The sequence below is a fragment of the Cordyceps fumosorosea genome (assembly GCF_001636725.1).
Source record: "Cordyceps fumosorosea ARSEF 2679 chromosome Unknown scaffold_1, whole genome shotgun sequence".
NCBI classification, from domain to species: domain Eukaryota; kingdom Fungi; phylum Ascomycota; class Sordariomycetes; order Hypocreales; family Cordycipitaceae; genus Cordyceps; species Cordyceps fumosorosea.
This window is the reverse complement of record NW_017387301.1, coordinates 1,774,960-1,792,000: the sequence shown is the minus strand read 5'-3', so window position 1 is coordinate 1,792,000 and position 17,041 is coordinate 1,774,960. Positions and strand designations below refer to the sequence as shown.

Genomic DNA, 17,041 nt, shown 5'->3' with positions numbered 1-17,041 from the left:
GAACCCGTCACACCAGTGCGACGGCTATGTGAAGTGGTGATATGAGGAGAGGAAGTTGTCGAAGCCAATTGAAATTGCAATATCGAGATGAAACGAAGACGTTGATATATGTTGCGGGGTTGACGGTAGGGGAATAAGACCAAAAAGGAAAATGCAACTCTAAGAACAACAGAAAGACACAGCCGTCTAGTAGGAATGTTGACAATAAGAAAGCAAACTGTTGAACAGAAAAGGGAAGTGGTAATGATCGAGAGAAGAAGAAGAAGAAGAACCAGTATGACAAGATTCCGGACCATGAACTTTACTTAAAACAGAAAAGGGCTTTAGTTGGAGTAGGTGCGGCCCCGTCCGTTCGTTGACGATTTGCGTCAAGAGTCGCCATACCGAGAAGCCCACGACGCCAGGCGCTTGCCTTGGCGATGAAACGGACAGGCCGTTGGTAGCCAAAAATGGAGATGAAACAGAGCCGCTGTGTCCAGACGAGCCAGAACTCGGGGAATGCGGCGCCAGCATTGGCTGGCCGGGGGTGTGTACGTTTGTACCTGCATAGAGAAGGAGGACAAGGTCAAGCTGGAGGGGGGCAGCGGGACGGGCGCCATCTCAAAGTTGTCGGCGCCTACGGGAAGCAACCGCCAAAAACGAAAACAAAATGGCGAGCCGTGTGTGTACCTGCGTGTGATGCAGGTAGAAAAGATCAGCCACGCTCAGCGGAGAAATTCCCCGTTCTTTTTTTTTTTTTAGTAGCATGGTGCATGGTGTGTGATGCGTTCGATCAAGCGCCCAGGTTGGTGTGGATGGGGGAAGGGGGCGGGGTTTGAACCAAGGCGTGGGCCGAGAGAAGAACTTCGACCAAGGACGAACTCGGATAGGATGGGCCCTCTGATTTCGAGAAATGAAAGGGGTCGCGTCTTGCAGCCAACATCGGCGGGGAAAGAAGAATAAGTATGTGTGTGTCTTGTCTGTACGTAGGTGGAAGTGGGTAGTGCGAGGCATCACCAAAGAGCTTCAAGACAACCCAAATTCCCGCGAAAATGCAGCAGAATTAAACCAAACCCAAAACCTTCGTCATGACGGTGCTATTCTTTTTTGAAAATATCCCGTCCCCTTTTTAGCTAGGAAGAGTCTCAGAAAGAGGGGAGCTTGTCCGTGGTTGGCTCCGTGTAAGTCGAACCCGTCTCCACCTCTTCGACGCGGATTGGTCAGAATGGAAGCGCGCGCCTCGACCCTGACAGTTGCCTTTTTAGGAAAGCACTGGAGAGGAGTTGAGTTTCTGAGGGGGTGTGTGCGGCCGCCGTATGGGGGGTTCCTGAAGAAACAGGACAAGAGAACAGAATAGATTGGGAAGAGAGAGATCTATTTCGGTCCATCAGCCCTGTTTCAAGATGCTGCGCTGCCGCCGTCCGCGATTGGCTTGCCGATGAAGCTTTCCCCAAACTCTGCCCATCCCGGAACAAGCGCTATGCAGGGCTGAGCCTTGTGCAGCTTAAATCGAGTTTATTTCCCGGATTTTGTGTCTTTTCTTAATATAGCTCTTCTTCCCTTTTCGCCTATCTTGCCCTCCTCCCCTGCCTGCTTTTGGCCGGTACCTGCATAACATGTTTGGCCAAGTCGGAGGTCAGCGCGTAAGCGACTCCTGTCCTAGTGAACACACTGGAGAATTAGTAGGCGAACAATAACCCTTCGGTTTCGAAACCGGTGTGTCTCTGATGTGGCACCGTTTCAGGTCGGGGAAGTTGATGGGAAGCGCAGGCACCACAGAACAGAGAACTCGAAAACACAGTCCTTCCCCGGGGAGCCTCCTGGGTCAACACCGGCCTCACCACTCGGCCGATGCTCATGATGGCACGATCGCTCAGCCGCACCAACTCGATATCTTTTATACTCCAAACTTTAAGTATCGTCACGTCATTATTTAATAAATCATCAAACTGTACATTAAGTTCATCTCCTTTAAAAAAAAGCTAACAAAAGCTGTACAATGTCAAAAAATTCATCCATGGCGTTACCCGGTACTCACTCCGCCAGAGCTTCTCCCAGGTCCCCGCAAAGATACTCGCTAGACTATATGCATCGCATGGTCTCATCCTCATGCCAATATCAATCTCTTCCAACACAAAACTTTTTGGTATTTACAAATGCGAATCAGGGACCTGCTTCTCGGCGCAGCAGCTGCCACTTCCATTCCCCGCGTTGAGGAACGCAGTCCGTGAGCTCAGGTCCTTTGCCACCGTCGAGGGAGGCACCCACAGCGCCGGATTTCTGACGAAGAAATTTGATGCGCGAATCATAATCATGACGGGCTCGGCGGGCATCAGAGGAAAGTCTTCGCAACGGGGGAAGTGTGTCAGGCCAAACTGCAGGTAGCAGACAATATCCGTGTTTTCAATGTTCTCATCACGGTCAACCCAGTCAGTAATGACGGACGAGTCAGGGTGGCCAGGCTCGCCGGTCGACTGGCAGACGTAGTCACCCGCAGGGAACAGCTCGTAGTCCTTGTAGGGCAGCACGAACAGGCTCTTGTTGGCAAAGCCGGCACGCTTGTAAACCATGCTGCCGGGCTTGGCTAGCAACGTGGGGCACTGGTTGTTGACGATCTTGTAACCGACAGGCTTATGGCATACGTCATTGATGACATTGGGGTTCACAATGTCCCAATTGCGGCCCGTCTCGTGCTTGTACACGACGGCACCCTGCTTCGCTGTTCGCAGCGGCGTCTTCTTGCAGTAGAAGCCGTTGCCATACGGGTTCTCGGCTGACCCCAGAGGCGCTTCCGAGGTGACGGCGTCGTTTTGGATGACCGTGTTGTTGGTGCCGTCAATCTCGGGATCCACACGAAGAGAGAAGATGTGCTGGTGGTTGTGGGCTGTGATACCGCGGGCAACCTCGGTGCCATAAGGGGCAGCGGTTTCGGAGGGATGCAAGCAATATGAGTTGAGGATACCGGTAAGCTTGATCTCAAGCTTGTAGGTACCGTCGAGGGTAAATGTGTGGTAAAAGGCATACTCGTAGTTGGCGGCGGTGATGATTTGGGAGATGATGAGCTTGCGGTCGCGGGCCAGAACAGTGCTGGCGTCACGGTAGTCCATGTGCTTGTAGAGAATGCCATTGTCCTCCTCGTGGATGCAAATGGCGTTCTTAAGAACAGCAGGGAGACCACTAGAAGTGGACATGATACCATCCATGTAGTGAATGGCACCCTTGCAGTCGCACCCGAGCTTCAGAGAGTTGGTCATGAGACCGGTACCGTACTCGCCGACGTCAAAAGCGTGTTTCCTTTGGTGAGGGGGGTCGGGGTTGCCATAGGGAACAACCATTTCGACAACACTGATGCGGTTGAAGAGGGTGCGCTCACGGCCCTCATAAGGGTCGTCGATGCGGACATCGGAGATGACGATGCCTTCGCGGTAGTTGAAGCCAATGTGCATTTTATAACCGGCCCACGAGAGCTCATTGCCGCGGATCTGGAAGGAAACGCCCTCGGGCTGGGTAATGTCGAGGGGCTTGAGCTTGGTGGTGTTGTAGCCCTGCTCAATGAACTCGGGAAGGAAGTTGTGCTGGTCCAGAGGAGGCAGCGTACGCTCGCCGTTTACATAGCGGATATCGACGCTGAGGACCTCTTCGGTCTCGGTGTCGGCGACAACGCAGAAGTCCAGAGGATGAGCGTACTGGTTGTCGTTGGGCGAGTGGCGGTAGTACGCAAGGCCCTGCTGCAGACGACGGCTAAAGTCCCAGCGGTCATCAAATCCAACGGCCCAGCCATCCAAGAACACCTTGGACATGTCGGTGATGCCAATCTCTTCGCAGGCACGGATGACACGCGGGTCCTTGCGAGAGATGCGCTCCATGACGTCGAGATCCTCAAGCGTCAGGGTGGGGGCAACATTGCTGACGGGCTTCCACTGCTCAATGGTAGAGTTGGTCAGGTTGACAACGACCTCGGCGCAAGTATTCCTGCCCTTTTGAATGACAATGGCGAAAGCCTTGCGCTCCGGACGGGGACCGGCACCTGCCTTGAAGGCGGCATACTCGGCCTTGGGCGGCTCGCGGAGAGTGACACAATTGAACTTGATCTCGACAGGACTCGCCTTGTCGCGGATCATTTTGACCGCATGGGAGATTTCCTGCATTGAGAGCTGGTCGAGGGGATGTGTTTGGTGTCTGAGGCTGGCAGCAACCTTGGGGCAGTACTCCTGCTCCGGGTAGACCTCATAGCCAGCTATGAGATCTAGATCTGGCTGTAACGCGGGATTAGCCATGGTGGAGGTTGTTTCTGCAGGCTGGTGGCTAGAGCTGCGTGTCTGAAGCGAGAAAAATGTGTAAACGACAGGCGGGGCGTGAAACGACAAGTCTTGAAGTCGTTGGGTATGTATGTGTAAATGTTTAGAAGGAAGAGTCGATGAGGTAGAGTTGGAAAGGCCGGGAAGTTATATGCATAGTAGAGGAAGGCCCTTACCGAGACTTGGCAACATTGACACGAATCTGGTGAGACCACGAGGTCAGGCATGATTTAGGCTTAGTTTTGGTCTGGGGTGTGGAATAAGATCCATCCGCACCACTTCGGCCGCCGAGCAGCTGGACCACCCCGAAGGCGCATTTAGTGTGGCACTTGTCGGCCGTCGAGAGACGGCGCGGCACTGCTGCGGGTTGGCTGAGCCGGTAAGCCTTTTACGATGAGTTCTCTTCGGATTAGATTGTATGCAATATTGACGGCACTCCGCGGGACAAGATGTTCTCTGAAGCGTGGTAGATGTATTATTGTTAAAAAAAAACAGCAAAGGAGGCGTCGGAACGAGTTCGGGAAGCTGTCATAGTCTTCTCGGCATTGTTTGGACGTGGAGCGCCTGCTGCATCTGGGGTGACAACAGAGCGGTTGCATGAATTTTTGCAAGCGGGGGAATGAGGTGTAACGACTTACAGGATTGGGCCAAAGTAGATTTGCGGCAGGTTGACCGATTTGCCCACACATATTGCACAGAAAGATGGTCATGCAGCAGCGATAACGTCGCGGCGGCGCGATCCCCACTCATGGCGACATGACGAGACGGGTGCCGCGGTCGGGGACAACCTGGATTGTTGATTGCGGCCGCGCCCACAATGTCCACAGTGGGCAGGCAAATACCCGGCAAAGAGTTTTGGTTGTGGTATGCTCGCCGACCATCGGCCTAAGCGTTGAGGTCTTCGCCAACAAAGATAGCCGCTCTTCTGGAAGCCAACAAAGAACATGGCCGCCTGTCTCCGGGGCTCCCACAGCCAGGATGTGCCCGGGACGGCGGCGTGGCTGGTGCGGGCCCGGCGTCCGCGGACACGCGTGCGATGGCGTCCATGCTTTCGTCTCGGATTCTGGGGCGGCGCCTCACAGGCCAAGACCAATGGGTTGGGGTGGCGATGACCGTCTTGGAACGCAAGGATGTGGGACTGGGATAGATTCTGGGGTCGTTGATTATGCTAGATGGGGAGATCCTTGGTGGAATGGCTGCCCGTTCGCTGTCCGCGAGCCGCGAGAGTTTGGCGACGGAGGCTACGGAATAATTAGGGGAAGCCATGCAAGACGGAAATGAGATGGGCAACTTTACAATCGCCGAAAGGGCGTCGAATGGCTATTGACATCTTTGGCGGATGGCGGAGGCGTCCGTGCCAGTGGCCATGTCACGGCCATAGCGGTCCAACAAACGAGGTTGCATCGTCTGAAGTGAAATAAAAACTTGTTTCTTGACCTTGTTCGGCGGGGGCGTCAGTGCAACACTATAAAGCAACGACGAGTCGAGGAGTAAAGAGGACGTTGTGCACTTGATGAAGAAGATGGAATGGGAGAGGGGGAAGGGGGATGAAGAGATGATCTTGCTTCAGCTCAGGGAATATCGTCAAGTGAGGCGGAATGCGTTTGCGCGCTGTGAGGCTCTGACGGGCCGTCAAGCTGTTGCAGCTGGCAGCGGGTGGGTACTTGTAGAGTACTTGGCGGGCTGAAAAGGGCTGTCTCGAATCCAGCCAATGCAACTCTATTTACAACATATTACGGCATTGTTAGTGTACCCTGGACGGAGCTGACTCGGGGCTATTTCTACTTTCGATTTTGTGTTTCGCCCTGGTAGAAACGGTAAAAGCACCGTTACAGTGGTCAATATGCAGCTCTTTACGAGATGCTAACACTGTAGTGGTTACCGTACATGCGGTGCGAGATGACAGTTACATAATATGCCACTGATATAGCCTCGTACCGACCTGGAACTAATAGGTATGTAAGTAAGTATGTACAACCGATTCGCCCGCCTCCGCCCCCTGTAAATTAAATGAGATTCATTATCGCCAGCCGAGAACCAAGGTGACTCGCAACGCACCCTCCCCCACGACGATGTGCGATAACGAGTCCACAATGCGCGGGGCGGTTCTGTCTTATCAGTATTGAAAATGTGCGACTGGTATCTGGTATCTGAGTTGGTCCATGCAAGCAATTGTCATCTCGCCATGATACGTAAAGCGGCCCGATAGAGCAGAATTTTCATTGCTCAGCTTGCCTTGATTTAATCATGAGATAGTTCTATGCAGGGAGTAGATGGTAATCTTGATAGCAAGAGTTACCACCACATGAGCCTACCTACTAAGGTCAGTAGCGACGAGCCGCAAATGTGCCACATGTATCTCTCAAGTATCTCAGCGCCGTCTACTCCACTCCTTGCCTCGTCGCCCCCCAGTGTCTTGATCCCCAGATTTTTTTCTTCATCCTCCCGTCGTCTCAATGCTTCTCATCACCAACACTGCCTACCGTCTGGACATCTCCCGCCGAGCTTTCTCATCTCCAAGACGGCTGAGCGACACAGTCCACTCCTCCTGCGCCACAAAACGGCGACGACCTGCCCACTTCTCCAACTCTTGATACCGCGCTGCTGCCCGGACCAAGGCCATCCTCCTCCTCCTCCTGGTCCCCTGCTAGCCACCTTACTCGGCACGCGACAAAGGGGCGCTAGGGTTCCCCAGGATTACGCTCTTCGCCGTTCCGAACGCCCCTCCTCCCCCTTGTCTTTCTCTACCGTCACACCAAACTGGCCACGCGTGTCTATCAAGAATTCTGAATAGCGATACATGCCGTTCTCATTCTAGGGCCTCCTGGCCGTAGGGCGCACTCCGACCCCTCCCTCCTCCTGCCACACTTGTCAATCGTGGTCTATACGCCACTCACACACGCCCCCGGGCCTCCCAAGCACAATCGCACTGCCCAATGGATAAGCTGGCCGTCGAGGTGTCCCCCGGTCTTTGGTTCTATACTTAGGTCGGTGTGATCCTCACTCAACTACACGCTCCTCTTGTCTATCCTGCCAACGCGTATTCCACTGTCTCGGAATCAAGTTACAAACTCTGAGCTTCAAATATCAGCTCTCTTCGTCAGCAACAAGCCTGATCCAAGTCTACAAAGCCTACCAAACCAACCCCATCCACATCCCTCTGTCACTGATCCGCCGTCCTCGCATTCACTCAGCACTCACCTTGCCAACACTCGCGCCTGCCTCCCGTTGTCTTACGGCATAACCTCCACTAGAGAATGAAAGGGAACCACATACAAGCCAAGAAGAAACCATACAATGGAAGGCGGCAAGGCGCACCTCGACGAGCTCGACCAGGCTGCCCTCGATGCGGGCGATCTTGCCGCGCTGGGCCATGCTGAGACGCTCACCCGCAAGTTTGACGTCTGGAGCATGCTTGCCCTCTCCTTTTGCATTCTCGGCACATGGAGCACCTGTGCCCAGAACCTGGCCAGCGGCCTCCTCAACGGCGGCCCTGTTGCCATCCTCTGGGGACTCGTCCTCGTATTCTTCTGCAACCTCTGCGTCGCCATCTCGCTGGGCGAGCTCTGCAGCAGCATGCCCACCGCGCTCGGTCAGGCATTCTGGATCTCTCGTCTCTGGGATACGCCCTGGGGTCGCCGTGCCTCCTACATGTGTGCCTGGATCAACACCTTTGGCTGGTGGACCCTCACCGCTTCCCAGAATGCCTTCATGACCCAGTTCCTCCTCGGCATGAAGCTCATGTTTGACCCTACATGGGAGGGTGCCAACAAAGGCTGGGTCAAGCTTTTGGTCTACGTCGGCATTACCGTGGGCTTCAGCGTTTTCAATCACGTCTCCTGCCGGAACGAAAAGATCCTGCCTGGCTTCAACAACTTTGTCGCCGTTGGCTTTGTCGGTCTCTTCTTCGCCATAGCGCTTGGCCTCCCCATTGCCGTTGGCACACACTCTGATCTGCACTTTCAAAACGCCAAGTTCGTTTTCGGCACCTGGATCAACAGTACAGGCTGGAACTCCGGCGTCACCTGGTTCCTTGGCCTTGTCCAGTCGGCCTATGGCCTCACGGCCTTTGACTCGGTCATCCACATGGTGGAAGAGATTCCAAACCCGCGAAAGCAGACGCCCATGACCATGTACATGTCCGTCATTTGCGGCGCCATCTCCGGCTGGCTGTTCCTCTGTGTGTGCCTCTTCTGCGTCCAGGACATCAAGAGCCTCCAGGAGCCCGAGTCGGGCCAGCCCTTCATCCAGCTCATCCAGGACGTTGTTGGCCTCAAAGGCGCGGCCGTGTTCGTCTCCCTGTTCACATTCAACGGCATGGGCCAGGGCATTAGTATCATGACGTCGGCATCGCGACTTACCTGGAGCTTTGCGCGTGACGGCGGAATCCCCTTTGCTCGCTACTTTGCCCACGTCGACGAGTACTGGCTCATGCCCGTGCGCGCCCTCTGGCTGCAAGCCGGCATCATCTCCATCGTTGGCGTCCTCTACCTCTTTGCCGATACGGTCCTGCAAGCCATCCTGAGCGTTAGCACCATTGCCCTCACCATCTCCTACGCCATGCCTATCGTCGCCCTCATGCTGGCCGGCCGTGAACGCCTCCCGCCCGGCGGCACCCTGCACCTCGGCCGATGGGGCCCGCCCCTCAACTGGATCTCGCTCGTCTACTGCACCGTGTCGACTGTCTTCTTCCTCTTCCCGTCGGCGCCGAACCCGGGCATCGCGGACATGAACTGGGCCATTGCCGTGTTCGGCATCATGCTCGTCGTCTCCATCAGCTTCTGGTTCCTGCAGGGTCAGCGCACCTATATGGAGACGCACGACCTGCCCGAGAACATCTTGTATGCAGACGCCGCCCACACTCCCCCGACGGCGCACTCGACGGCTAGCGGTCCTGACGATAAGAAACCAATCTAGGGTCAACGACGATGCCGCCTCCGAGACGTACGGCACCTTTGTCGCTAGCGACTGGCCACATGCGTCCTCGCTTGCCGAGGCCTCGTCATCGCGGTCCCGGTCCTAGGGTGGTATTGCCTGTTAGCTCGTTGTCGTCGGCGTGGTACGTCAGTGAGTAAGATCGGCTTCGTCGGGCCTAATATATGACAAGCAGATGGACCTGTAGCAACCGAACTAGTTAGCGAGGCAAGAGGAGGACAAGACCGAATGGTTCTTGGTTGGCCGAGCGTACCTATATATAATGTAGGACTCGCTCAAGTAGTATAGTTAGTTTACCAGTCTTGTTGAATATATGTGTGACCACATACATGTCAGAGCCGAAATAAAGAGTGGAAGTGAAAGTGTATAGTTATTGAAACAAGACAGTCGCAACAGTGTGAGAATGAGACCGGTAGCCCCTTGGGGAAGCAGGCTCGAGGTGGCGTGTTGAGAAGCAATAAATGATGCGAGTTGCCACTTTTGGCCCGGGCTCGCGGGCTCGCGCGGAGGCCCCGGGTCGCCGACGGAAGATGAGACCACATTTTTTGTTTGGCCGCACAACAATCGATCAGTTCGCCAAGTCGGGGGGTTTTTTTATATGCTTTTATCATTTCTTGCGTTTTTTTTTCTTGCTGTAGAAATGGTGCGACAAAGGTAGCAGTTTGCCAAATGCTCTTGTTTGAGATTGTCGAGTTCAAAGTCAGCAGAAAGGGCGGGCGGGGAAAGCTTCCTTTTAACATGACAGGCCGGACAGTTGATCCACAGAGGTTGAGCATGTTTTACATAGATATTCTGCTCATACGACCGCTTCGTAAATGAATAATGGAGCTTTTGAGAAACTTCCAAGTGGCATTGATTTAAAAAAAAAAAAAAAAAAAAAACTTTCGAATTCGTTATACATGGCTAATATTGAAACTATTTTACTTTCTTTCTTTTTGTTCTTCTACACCAAAGCTTGCACTTACAGCTTGGAGCCCAAGTTGACGTGAACGGCCTTGGTCTCGAGGTACGAGTTGAGGCCGGCCTCGCCAAGCTCGCGGCCGATGCCGCTCTGCTTGACGCCGCCAAAGGGCACGGCCGGGTCACTGTCGTTGGACGAGTTGATCCAGACCATGCCGGCCTCGAGGCGCTCGGCGACCTTGTGGGCGCGCTCAATGTTCTGGCTGAAGAGTGCGGCAGCGAGGCCGTACTGCGAGTTGTTGGCGAGCTTGAGCGCCTCCTCCTCCGTCTTGAAGGGCGTCACGGCGGCGACGGGCCCAAAGACCTCCTCCTGGAAGATGGTCATGTCCTTGGTGACGTTGCTGATGACGGTGGGCTCGATGTAGAAGCCCTTGCCCTTTCCGGCGGCCGCCTGGGCCGAGGCGCCGCCCAGCTCTACCTTGGCACCCTCCTTCTTGGCGCCGTCGATGAAGGACAGGATCTTGTCGTACTGCACCTGCGAGACCTGGGGGCCGTGGGTGGTGGCTTCGGCGAAGGGGTCGCCGGTGACGGCCGTGTTCTTAATCTCGGTCTTGAAGTACTCGAGGAACTTGGGCAGGACAGACTCTTGGACGATGAGACGCGATGTGGCGGTGCAGACCTGGCCCTGGTTGCTGAGGATGCCGACGTAAGCCCACTTGGCGGCCTGCTCAAGATCGGCGTCGTCGAAGACGATGAGAGGCGACTTGCCGCCGGTCTCGAGAGTAATGTTCTTCATGGTGCCGCTGGCCATCTTCATGATTTCGCGACCAGTGGCGGTCGAGCCAGTAAAGGCGACCTTGTTAACGTTGGGGTGGGTGACGAGGGCGGTGCCGGTCTCACGGCCGTAGCCGTTGACGATGTTGAGGACACCGGGCGGGAAACCGGCCTCCTTGACGAGGGTGGCAAAGTAGAGGATGGAGAGAGGGGTCTGTTCGGCGGGCTTGAGGACGATGCAGTTTCCGGTGGCGAGGGCCGGGCCGAGCTTCCAGGCGGCCATGGCGAGAGGGTAGTTCCAGGGGATGATCTGGCCGCAGACGCCGACGGGCTGGCGCAAAGTGTAGGCAAACTTGGCGCGGGTCGTGGGGATGGTCTGGCCGTGGATCTTGTCGGCCCAGCCGGCGTAGTAGCGGAGGGTGTAGATGACCTCCTGGAGGTCCTCGTTGAAGGAGACGGTGTAGGGCTTGCCGTTATCCCAGGACTCGATGGTGGCGAGGACCTTGGCGTTCTGTTCGACTAGGTCGGCCAGCTTGTGCATGAGAACACTGCGCTCGCGGCCGGGGCAGTCGGCCCACGAGGGGTGCTCAAAGGCGGCGCGGGCGGCCCTGACAGCGGTGTCTACATCTTGCGCGGACGCGGCCTCGACGGAGCAGATTTCACTGCCGTCACTGTGGGGGGATTTGTTAGCGAAGAAAAGAAGATGAAGCGAGAAGGACCGACATACGCAGGGCTGACGCTGGTGATCTTGGTGCCGGAGCTGGAGGCGACAAACTCGTTGTTGATGAAGAGGCCGGTGGGGAGGGTAATGTCAAGGCCGTTGGGGGCCTTGAGCTGTGTCTGGAGAGTCATGGTGTGTTGGAATCGGGGACGGAAGATGAAATCAAGAGGCTAGGAAGTTGTTAGAGGAGGGTATTGAAGATTTGAGCATGGTAGAAGAAGGAAAAGAAAAGGCTGAGTAGAATAAGAAGCTTGGGGGGTGTAGGCAGGTAGCCGGTAACTAGTTTGCTAGCAACAGCGCTACCCCAACTTGGTGGAGGCGGGGTGTAGAGAGAGGGCAACAGCAAACGGCGTATGTATGTCTATAGGTATGTATGTATGTACTGTAGGTAGAAAAAAGATTGGGCTGCGGGGAAGCTCAAGACTTGCTGAACCACGCTCGATGCAACTTGAGACGGCTAGCATGCAGTTGATGCAGTGGTTAATGCGGGATGTGTAGAGTGTATCCGTAGTGTGCCGGCAAAAGTGCGTAATCAGGACGGACGGGCTGGCTGCACACACACACCTTTGGATGTCTTGGCTGGAAGCCGCAAACCCTGAGGGGCATGCGCGGTCGCGACAGTCGTGCCACGGCGTTCATCATGGTTTGGAGGGGGGTCAACTCGATGTCGAGCGGTGGAACGGGTATTGCGGGGGTACGAATATCGAACATCGGAGTAGACTCCCCCGATTAAGCAAGCTGTCGCCGGAGCGCGCCTTTCCCTCCGGTCTATCACGGGGACGGGGTGCTTGATCGGGGAGCTTTCCTGGTGGAGGTTGGCTGATGATGATGGAGCTCTCTTCCCCAATCCTCGCCTCTCAGTCACTAATAACGTTGCTCACTGAAAGCTGGATAGCCCCACGCCGGCTGTCCGCGGCCCCGAGCCCACTCCAGCCCGCTTCATGACTGCATCGGCGGGGGTGAGACGGCAATCAATTTACTGATTGGCCGCTGGAGCTCTATCTCGGCCGGAACCCCGCCCACACCCTCCCCAGGCCATCTCGGTCGCCCGCGTCGTCCGCAGGTTCGGTGGCTGGCGGCGGCGGTGGCGGCGTCGGAATCAACTTTCCATCAAACGAAAACAGGGGTCTTGCTCATCTGGGCATTCTCATCGAAGCAGAGCAGCGAGTCAGCCCCAAGTGAAACGCCATCTTTGCCATGGGCTTTTCGCGACGCCTTCCGAATACCGGAACTGGTTTTCATCAGCCATGTATGTAGAAAAACAAAAGAGCGCTATCTGCTGACCATTACGCCGAGACATTGAGCACAAACTGCAGGCAGATAAGGCAGGCCATAGACGTGCAGAGGCAAGCCCCCCAGCCTGTAGACGTCACAAGCACTTTACTGTGTCAAAAGGTTTGCGCGAGATGCCAAAGTAGTCATCTTGTCGCAGATCCAGACGCGACACCAACACTTGCCTTGTGGTGGTGGTAACACTGATAACATTGTCGCACAGTCCATGCAAGTTCGGTCGGGCGGTACATCGACGATGCTGGGAACTCGCGCCGCCACAGCCCCAATCTCTTAATGTCCCCTGCCTACACTGCTTTAGAATGTTCGTATGCGCTGCGATTTCAACAGCCAAATCCCCGATCTCGAATGGTTGTTGGCATCTGGATAGAGATTTCGTGCTCACTCTACTAGCTCTCGGGTGAAGGGGCACAATAACCGCAACAATGCCGAGTATGCAGTATTAAACCCAGAGAGTCCGTAATCGCAGGTGGCCGAAGATTGCTCTCGAACAGCATCGAATATGATTTGTAAATCTTACGCATGAGCCTGCACAAAATAGGACAGAGCAACTAGTTGAACTTTCGTGACTCTATGTAGCCACTCTATCGTTTATCGTGAACTTCATATAGCCAGTGAAAACGTCAAGATAGAATGCCTGGATACTAAACCCTCAACAACATTCCCCGTCATTGCCCCGGACCTTCAACGTCCCCCTCGCCGTCCCCGGCGGCCAAGCCGCGCGCAAACTCTCCCACCAAGCCGAGCAGCCTGTCCAGCACGCCCTCCTCGGCCCAGAAGTGGCCGGCCGTCGGCACCTCCACGCCGCGGAACCGCGACCTAGGCGCGCCCGCCAGCCGGGCGCTCCACTCACGGCCCTTGTACGGCAGCACGAACGCGTCGGCGCCGCCGCGGACCGCCAGCGTCGGGTGCCACACAAGCTTGGCCTCGGCGGCGTCGTCGCAGCCGTCCTCCTCGGGCGGCCGCGGCGGCGACCACCACCACCACCACGAGCGCCGCGACAGCGCGCCGGGGAGCACCCTCAGCGTGACGAGGTGCGACGCGAGGCCGGGGATCGGCGACAGCAGCACGTACGCCTGCCGCGGGGTCGCGAAGCCGGCGAGGCGAGGCAGACGGCCCTGCGCGGGCGACGCTTCCCCTTCGTCCTGGTCACCAGGTTCTTCTCCATCGGTGGTTGCCGAGGTCGAAATCCGGCCGTGACCGTGACGCTTCTCTTCCGGGACCCTGTCCAGAGTGGTGGCGGTGCCAATGTTCGAGGCCACGCGTCGGCGCGGCGCCGTCAGGCTCGACCTGGTCTTGGCGGCGAGCTCGTGCAGCCTCCCCTCGAGCTCGACGCTCCGGCTCCGGCGGCCGCCACCACCGTCTGCGCTGCGCCGCCCCGGGCTCAGGTCGCCCTCGTCGCCGCCGACGCGGATGCCGCCGCGCTTCGAGGGGCTCCGCGGGGCGTGCGCCGTGCGCGGCAGCAGCAGCAGCAGCGCCTCCTCCCGAGCGAAGAGGCTGAGGCGCGCGCTCTGCTGCGCGGCCAGGCTGGCGGCGCGCAGGCGTATCTGCGCCTCGTGGGAGGCGCTCGGCGGGGCGGCGAAGGGCTCGAGGACCGTCTCGAGCGGCGGGAGCTGCGCCGCGATGAGGGATCCGTACGAGTAGCCGCCGATGATGAGCATGGGCTGTCGTCCGTCGTCGGCGGTTGGTGTGGGATTGTCGGTGGGCGGTCCTCCATTCACCATGTGCGTGGAAGAGGAAGGGTGGTCGTTGGCGCCGTCCTCGGCCCGGGTGTCGTCTGCGGCGCTCTCAAACGAGTCCAGGTGGTGGACGTAGTATGCTAGGAAGGCAATGACGCTCTGAAAATCGGCTCGCTCTGCTTTCGACGTCCACGATGTCTTGCCTGCCGAGTGGCCGGCTCCCCTGTGTCGCCAAGCGTCAGCTTAGGTCGCCTCGCCAACAGCAAACACAGCCTCTTGTTCACATCTTGTTACCTGAAATTGAACGTCGCCAGCAGGTAACCCTCGTCGAGCATCCTGGCACCTGCAACCTCAATCACCGGATCGTCGAAGCTGCCGCCCAGCGGCGCGTATGGGTGGGCGAGCACGGCCGCGTGTCGCCTCCATGGTGATGGTGATGCTTCGGAAGGCCGCTGCTCGGCGCGCAACGAGGCCGGGTGGTAGATGCGGCAGTCGAGGGGGAGCCCGTCGTGGACGCTGGGGATGGTGAATGTCAACGCGGGCTCGGGCAGCATTTTTACAGACACATTGTGCGGCTGTGTGGCCGCGGGGGAGAGGAGGTTTGAAGGAGGAAGAAAAAAAACCAAGGTGAAGCTATGCGACTGGGGTTGAGCTTGTTTGGACTGCCATCACCAACCACCCCACCCTAGCAAGAGTTGGACGGTGATGATGTTGGATGCGAAGGGGGAGGGTAGGAAAAGTGATACGATTCTTTCTTTTATTTTTTTTTTTTTTTTTTTTTTTTTTTTTTTGGTTTCAGGGAAAGAAAACCTTTTGGCTCCAGCTTTGCTCAAGTACTGATTTCGTCATGGGCAACAAGAGGAGAGCGATAATAGTGATAGCCATGGTGCAAAGGCCTGATCTGGAAGTATCAGTCACGTCACACAGCGAGAGAGTGTTCGTTCATTCTGTATATGAAGCATCATAGAAGGATTAATATTGCCAATAAAGCTCTGCGGTATGCTCTGCAGCCTGTTGTGCGAGTACGAAGGAGTGCGGGGAAAACGACATAAATACGTCCCCTCGTCCTCTTTGTCGCATCACATTTGCTTTCCGTCTGCTCAAGACCAAACATCCAATTCATCTCTCACCTTATTTCTGGATCTACCCAACTTTTGCCGTAGTCCTCATCATGGTCAAGGTTCATACCGTCATGGCAGCTTTCGCGGCCGTTGCGGCCCCAGTCGCAGCGGACAACTGCAAAACAGGTCTCTACTACTGCGGTTATAACCTCCTTAGCATAGGTAAAAAGTCTCAGGTCCAATCATTTCAACTATTGAATTGCCCCCTCTGACGATGTATGTGCAGGGGCATACTTTATGCAGATTGACGAGGCGCTTGAACGGGCTGGCATCTGCACCAGCCACGCAAATGTCGACGACTCGCTGTTCTACTGCGTCGGCGGAGGGAATGGCGCCATTAGCCATGTTAAGGTTTGCGACAAGGGGAAATGCCACGATGGTGGTGGCGGAAACAATGATTACTGCGAGGGACCGGCGAGCCTGCTGCGACTGCGAGACGTCGGTCCTAGGCGATCTTGTTATGCTTTGTCAGACTGAACCTACAATGCAACAAAGTTGCCGTGCCTTTGATACTCACAAGCAATTAGAAGCGAGCAAGGAGACGGGGTTTCTTCCAGGCCGTTCTCGTGCAGGGTTAGGTGATGCATATCCCACCCAACCTTGTACTCTCCGCTTGTAAAGAGCATGGGTAACTACATGCCACCACGCACTTGCAGAAATAGATAGTGAAAACAACAATTACGTACTGGGTCGCAAATTATACTCAAAAAGCAACGGACGCGTCTTGTCCCCAGATCCGTCCTGGACGGGGGTTGGCGTGGTCCAGCACCTATATACTTGGATGTCAGAATAGACATGCCCAATGTCTCTTTCTGATTTGCTAGAAAGGAAATTACTACAAAATAGCCGCTTCAACCACTCTAACGTCCGAGTGTCCGACTCACGAACGTTCGGGAATTTCAGTCCTCAACGCTCGTCGCCGAGGCTGTGTGGCGCCGCAACGCCTCCCGATTTTGACAAAGGCAACGGCAACGAACAGGGGAAAGAAACAGCTATGTAGATAATCTGTGTCATTGCGGATATAATCATATTCAAGAAGCCAACCCCGAAAAGGGCACAACATGTTGCAAGCTGAGCTTCCAGCGTAGTAGCGGTTCGTCGCTCAGCCAGCCACGAACGAAGCCACTTGTGAACTGCCGCGGCCCATCAACCAGACATCATGTAGCAGCAACGCGGACTCGAATCTGACGGGGTGGTCCGATTCCGTCGAGTCAGACCAATCATTCATCGTCTTGTAGAGGAGGGATAATACGCAAGTCAATGAAAGTGTCAATTTTGCCGGACAAGCGTTGTAGTTGGACGAGTATAAAGAGTGTGGCCTTGCTCTACTGAGGTCGCAGTCTC

The 17,041-nt window shown here is 55.9% G+C and overlaps 5 protein-coding genes across 5 annotated transcripts; 2 read left to right on the top strand and 3 right to left on the bottom strand.

Moving 5' to 3' along the window:
* Positions 1 to 2,129: 2,129 nt before the first annotated feature.
* Positions 2,130 to 4,256, bottom strand: ISF_00578 (peroxisomal copper amine oxidase; the record flags this gene model as incomplete). The annotated part of the gene is made up of 1 exon (XM_018844185.1): positions 2,130 to 4,256. One exon carries the CDS (start codon positions 4,254 to 4,256, stop codon positions 2,130 to 2,132), a length of 2,127 nt encoding a protein of 708 aa, XP_018708635.1.
* A 3,318-nt stretch (positions 4,257 to 7,574) lies between these two features.
* On the top strand, positions 7,575 to 9,300 carry ISF_00577 (Amino acid/polyamine transporter I; the record flags this gene model as incomplete). The annotated part of the gene is made up of 2 exons (XM_018844184.1): positions 7,575 to 9,118; positions 9,195 to 9,300. The coding sequence occupies 2 exons, from the start codon at positions 7,575 to 7,577 to the stop codon at positions 9,298 to 9,300; spliced, it is 1,650 nt and encodes a 549-aa protein (XP_018708634.1).
* Positions 9,301 to 10,173: 873 nt separating this feature from the next.
* ISF_00576 (Aldehyde dehydrogenase) lies at positions 10,174 to 11,738 on the bottom strand (the record flags this gene model as incomplete). Its single annotated transcript, XM_018844183.1, has 2 exons — positions 10,174 to 11,557; positions 11,614 to 11,738. 2 exons carry the CDS (start codon positions 11,736 to 11,738, stop codon positions 10,174 to 10,176), a joined length of 1,509 nt encoding a protein of 502 aa, XP_018708633.1.
* A 1,827-nt stretch (positions 11,739 to 13,565) lies between these two features.
* On the bottom strand, positions 13,566 to 15,130 carry ISF_00575 (X-Pro dipeptidyl-peptidase-like domain protein; the record flags this gene model as incomplete). Its single annotated transcript, XM_018844182.1, has 2 exons — positions 13,566 to 14,799; positions 14,871 to 15,130. The coding sequence occupies 2 exons, from the start codon at positions 15,128 to 15,130 to the stop codon at positions 13,566 to 13,568; spliced, it is 1,494 nt and encodes a 497-aa protein (XP_018708632.1).
* A 617-nt stretch (positions 15,131 to 15,747) lies between these two features.
* On the top strand, positions 15,748 to 16,174 carry ISF_00574 (hypothetical protein; the record flags this gene model as incomplete). Its single annotated transcript, XM_018844181.1, has 2 exons — positions 15,748 to 15,859; positions 15,924 to 16,174. 2 exons carry the CDS (start codon positions 15,748 to 15,750, stop codon positions 16,172 to 16,174), a joined length of 363 nt encoding a protein of 120 aa, XP_018708631.1.
* Positions 16,175 to 17,041: the final 867 nt, after the last annotated feature.